This window comes from Strongylocentrotus purpuratus, unplaced genomic scaffold, assembly GCF_000002235.5.
Source record: "Strongylocentrotus purpuratus isolate Spur 01 unplaced genomic scaffold, Spur_5.0 spur5_scaffold_3, whole genome shotgun sequence".
NCBI classification, from domain to species: Eukaryota; Metazoa; Echinodermata; class Echinoidea; order Camarodonta; family Strongylocentrotidae; genus Strongylocentrotus; species Strongylocentrotus purpuratus.
Genome location: NW_022145609.1, coordinates 11,776,007 through 11,781,688, shown reverse-complemented (window position 1 = coordinate 11,781,688; position 5,682 = coordinate 11,776,007). Strand labels below are relative to the sequence as shown.

The 5,682-nt window shown below is 36.5% G+C and overlaps 1 protein-coding gene across 1 annotated transcript; it reads left to right on the top strand.

Moving 5' to 3' along the window:
* Positions 1–351: 351 nt before the first annotated feature.
* On the top strand, positions 352–4,203 carry LOC105438239. Its single transcript, XM_030995560.1, has 4 exons — positions 352–677; positions 1,401–1,499; positions 2,463–2,849; positions 4,081–4,203. Exons 1-4 carry the CDS (start codon positions 452–454, stop codon positions 4,185–4,187), a joined length of 819 nt encoding a protein of 272 aa, XP_030851420.1. The 5' UTR covers positions 352–451; the 3' UTR covers positions 4,188–4,203.
* The last annotated feature ends 1,479 nt before the right edge of the window (positions 4,204–5,682 follow it).

The following is a 5,682-nucleotide window of genomic DNA, read 5'->3' as shown; positions in this document are numbered from 1 at the left end:
TGCATAATATCGCATTCTGATTGTTTTATACTGATCAAGAACATTTTATACAGGGGTACATCTTATCTTGTCCAGGTTTCACGCTGTCATGATTCCGTGTTTTGTGTCAGAACTCAGAAGACATGATCCCTTCGCGGTAAAATCCGATATGGAAAATAAAAAGTAACTTTTTCGGGAGGGGTTCCCATATTTTTGCAGTACCAGTTGAAGAAGCTAAGTTACCAATTTCCAGTTAACGAACTTATCAGAATCATGTTTAGATGAAAAATTCACTTGTTTTACTCTTATTTGCTCAATGTCCCTTTTTGTCTCCCCCTTTTTTTAAACAGATAATTCAGCGACATATCTTCAGGAAGGCGAATCACATTCCATCTACATACCGCTCTCCTTCACCCGCCGGTTATACAATGCAACCTTGCTTCAAACAAAGACTACGTATGGTTTTCGAATCATGTTCCAATATTTGTATCTCTATTATGATGATGATAAATTCCAAATAGGGACAGGTAACGATCCGTCCGATATACAGTCTGTCATCACAACTATCCATGGACTCATAGACTACAGTTATTATGATGTCTATGTAGATACCGATGAGATGTGGATTGCTGTCATAGGAGGAAATGCATCCGCTAGGATTGAAATGGATGTTGAGATCATTTCCGTTGACCTATCAAGTAAGTGTGTGATTATTCTAGATATGTCTTATTTGAATATCATTTATGTTGAATAACACTGCATCACTCAATGTACTTCATACTCTCGTCACACCATTAATAAGACGGGCTCCAGACCGACATGACTCTTTGAAATTCAGATACCGCCTGCCAAACGACTTTTCGGTTTCCTCTCTTCAAATTGATTTTAATCACTCATGCCTGAAATATGCATCATAATGATTTGCATCAAATGAAAGAGGAGGATCTTAGCTTTCCAAATATGTGTCATTTTTTAATTATAGATGTGATTAAGTTATGATAAAACATCGATAATTCTCGGTTTCGTTTTTTCTGCGACGCACTGTATATATATATATATATATATATATATGAGTGTGTGTGTCTGTGAGCGCTCGTGCGTGTGTGCTTAAAACTAGGCTGCAACTGAGGCATGTGCTGCTTGTCATTGTTTATAAACTCACCTGCCCTCCACAAAAATTATGAATATTGAAGTTTTGTCGGTAATTTACAATTACTGCATAACTCGCCACTATGGTCCCGATTCCTGGCGGAGACACTTTTTCAAACTTTTCAGAAATTCATACTAGATAACATCAATGAGTAATTTTTATAAAGCTATGCACCATTATTCTTTCACTTTCATTTCGCACAATTATGTAGATATTGTATTTAATCGCGGGGCTTGAATATGATTTATTAAATTCTTCCTTTTCACAACAGATCTACTACAATGCAGAACCTCTGGTATCTCCTTCACAACGAATGATTTGTGTGATGGAGTCTTTAAATGCCCAGATTTTGCCGATGAAGCGCAATGCAGTGAGTGTTATAAAGAACAAATGCGTTTTTTGTATTATTAATTGTTTATATCTTGTTTTAATCTCTATATCCAACCAAAAATAATTATACTCCGATTTGTGATTTTTAAAAATACTATACGCGAGACTGTGCGTGTTGGTGTGTGTGTGCTTATTTACATTCGAGGACTGACCTCTAACGTTACCATCCGACAGACGTAATACGATTTCGATCCATGGTCGGTCAGTTTGTAGAAGACAAAGAACTGACACTAACTGTACATAAGCAAATTCCTGGAAAGTTATGAAGAAATGCAATTCTCCAATTTTGATAAATGGAAAATAATGTCTAATTATATAATAACATTTTTCGAAAAAAATCTCAAAATCATGTTTTTTACTTAAATTTGCGATGTTAATTAATCCCAAATTCTTTGAAATTGGTATCAAAATGTAGGTAATTTAACTCTCTTTCATATAACACCAAACTCATTGTGGTTTAAAGTTTCCTTAAAATATTATTTACATAATACTATTTTGTCGTCAAAAGGGACACTTTTTTGGTGGGGGCGTCCCCCTGGCCACACCCATCACTTAGAACATGCCAGGCGGTCAATTTTTTTATGTGGAGCAATGCGATCTTTACATCTGTGCACATTAAAATTGGTTTCTTTCCCAGCTAGGTTGACCCCCACTGGCTCTCGGTCTAGGACCCCCCAGGAAATGAAGGAGGGGTCTGAAAATTTGCACCCCATCATTTTTGGTCAATTGGGACCCTTTTGAAGCCCAAAAAGCAAAAAAATAAACTTTGGCACAAAAATCCTACGGGATTACATACCATACCGCACTAATATACAGCCTCTGGGAATGAGATAATTCAGTGGGTAAACCTGTACAAATGTCATCCAAAGAGCACTTTTTTAAGGAAAATTACCGACAAGTAATCTTTTACCTAACAGAAGTATTTAATTCTATCTTTGAACAGGTCATCCATCAACGTTCCTTCTCGAAAACGAAAACCACACTATTACGTTTCCAGATATCTATGAACAAATGTATAATGCATCATTTCTCAAAACAAACAGTGCGAATGGATTTCGAGTAAAGTTTTTGGCTATCTACCTTGAGTGCTATGCTCATGAATATGGTTACACTAATTACTGCGATGACGCGAACATCCAGATAGGTACGGGTAACGATACGACTAACAGCCAATCGATCGTCAAAACTGTCCGTGCGTACACATCTTATGAAGACGATGTTTATGTTGGCTCCAATGAGATGTGGATAACAGTCGTTGGTTTTTTGAGATACAGACCCTACACTTTCTACGGCCGTGTCGAGATTGAAGTCACCCCTATCAGCTTATCAAGTAGGTATCTGAATCTCGATTGCAAAGAATTTCAAGAAATCGACGAACCCGAGGGCAATTTCAGTATTGTATATTATCGGTGTATCATCATATGTATGTCAGTGTCATCAGAGGTGGCCCTCGGGGGGGGGGGGGGTGATGGGTCAGGGGGCACAGTTCCCCTACTTTTTCAAGCACCCGGAAAGTGCCCCTTTAACTTTAACTTTGTAAGAAGTGCCGCTTTTTACATAGGAATATTGCCCTTTTTTGAAATGATAAGTGCCCCATTAAATAAGAGCCCCTTCCCCTTCTCATAAACTTCCCTTCTCTGGTACATGACCCTTTTCAGGTACGAGAAGTTACTCCTTTCACTTCAGATAAATGCCCCTTTAAAATCTGATCGGTGCCCATTTTATTTCAAGTGATAACTGATAAGTGCCACGTTTTCATTCACATAAGTGCCCCGTTTTATATCTAGTCATTGCCCTTTTTCAGTTGCGATAAGTGACTCTTTTCCTTTCTAATAAGGGACCTATCCCCTTTTCATAAATGCCCCTTTTCACCTCTTATTAATGCCCCTATCAACATCCGATGAGAGCCCCTTTTCCGGCGACACATGCCCATTTTCTATTCTCATGAATGACTTTTTTAATCCCTGGTGAGTGCCTCTTTTTGAAGGTGTAAGAAGTGCCCCATTTTCACCTTTGATAATTACTCTTTGTACTTTGACACATGCTTTTCTTTTCTGATAAGTGTCCCCTTTTCCTCTCATCTTTAAACGCGCCCCTACGTTCAAGCGACTAAGAGCAATTCCCCCAAGGCTCGCTCGCACGCATCTATAGATGATATACTTATGTTACTTACCAAAGGTTTTTTTCAGTCTTCCGTTATGAGAATATGCGTATAACCCATCAGGATTCGATTTTTTCTCTTTATAATTTGTAATTTTCTCACTGTCACCTCACAAAAATTTTCATCTGCTTAATCAATATCTTGTATGGTGTATAAAGTGAAAAAAATATTGAAATTATCCCTGATAATGTAATCACAATTTAGGGGTATATACCAATGTCAAAAAATTGTATATTTTCGCTTTGAGATTTCCCTTTGTAGGTGCCCTTTTTTCTTGGTGCCCCCCCCCCCCCACTTAGTAAGTCGCTCGGCCGACCCTGAGTGACATGTTTTCACATTTCAGCATTTCTGCTTGCCGTTTCAAAATAATTTTGAACCACGTTGTTATCTTTGTATGTAGGTATGAGTCTCTGTTCAAACTCTGATAAACTACTTCTCCAAGGTGAAATCTGTGACGGAACATATCAGTGCGATGATTATTGGGATGAAAAATCATGTAGTAAGTAAACAGATTTGTTTCAAAGATCACGAGTTTTATAAAAGTAGAAAAGAATCAGCTTTCCTTTCTCAATTTGGCACCAATTATTTTCATTTTCCACTCTTTCGATGTTTTCATAAATGTATACAAAATGAACAAATGTGAAGAAAAGTTACTCCTCCCCCCCCCCTCTCCCAAAAAAAAAAACGACAACAAAAAACAAATTTTACGTAAATTATTAACCTCGTATATTTTTCATTATATCGTGCTCACTGTTTAATTCATGAATGGCATAACGTACTTCAATATAAATGGACTTAAATTTTCCAGAGATATTTGCTCTTTCTACTTAATCTAAGTCTAGCTTAGTCTAAGTTTCAACTCTGATCAAAATGGATCAAAATATAAAAATAAAACGCCACTAACAGGAGACATTCAACTGCTGCGGGTTAACATACCATATGCATGATCTTTCAGATTGCTGTAAAACATGTCAATTTTACCTTTTTTTTGGAGATGGGGCATTTATAAAATGAGCTTTTAGTTTCAAAAATAAGTTACGTATGTCATCTTTTTTTTTAATGCGACTGCATATTTTGTATGAATAAAAAGACAATGAAATCAGGCATTTATAAAATGAGCTTTTAGTTTCAGAAATAAGTTAGGTATGTTATCTTTTTTTTTATGCGACCGCATATTTCGTATGAATAAAAAGACAATGGTTACATCGTCTTCGCAGACCAAACAACAACCCTGGGTCGCTCACGATGTCCTATATCAAGGATCGTACGCCGGCGCAGCTCGCAACATCAAGTTATCACCTCCGTTCACTTCTTACAGTCCTAAAATAAAAATGATGAAAAATCGAAGAAAACTGAAAGGCTCAGGTTTTCGCGTTGGTCAAATCAACAGGCAGACATGAGATGTAAAAAAAAATAATTACAGGCCTTCACGATCTTAACTCTATCTGATATATTTTACTGGTAAGCCATTTTGGGATTTGATCATTCACTTGATATTTTCACTATTTTTTAAAGCAATTTTCTCGATTTACCTTTTCCGGTGGTAATTCATTCTTGCTGATATTATCCAAATTTTGTCAATGCTTTATGCGTTGTTGTTTTTACTGTGTATATAGTTTTTTGCTATGCCTGATCGTGATTTTTATCTTCAATTTCCCACGACATTATATTTTACATCATTATCTGATCGATTATCTCCTTTTGCTGATGATGAATGTATTTATGGTCCTTTTTTTCATGCCCGATGAATTTAATACGTTTGCTGCTGCACCAAATCAGAATACAATTTTTGCATGTGATCATATGAACTGTATAGATATATCAAGCAAATTTAAGCCTAGTTACCTTTTGAAATCTGATTGGTTATAATTTTTGTATAATAGCTAGTGAATCATGGCTATAGAAAAAGACCCAGTGTATAATATTAATGGTTAGGTATTTGTGGGTAACGTATTACTCGTTTTGGAGGTGGGGTAGGCATTTATATACATGATGATTTATC

What these genes read in the sequence shown, in the direction of transcription:
- LOC105438239 (XM_030995560.1), top strand. Translation starts at nt 452, where the DNA reads ATGTTCCAATATTTGTATCTCTATTATGATGATGATAAATTCCAAATA. An exon ending in CATTTCCGTTGACCTATCAA is followed by an intron (nt 678 to 1,400) that starts GTAAGTGTGTGA and finishes TTTTCACAACAG; the next exon opens with ATCTACTACAATGCAGAACC. An exon ending in CACCCCTATCAGCTTATCAA is followed by an intron (nt 2,850 to 4,080) that starts GTAGGTATCTGA and finishes CTTTGTATGTAG; the next exon opens with GTATGAGTCTCTGTTCAAAC.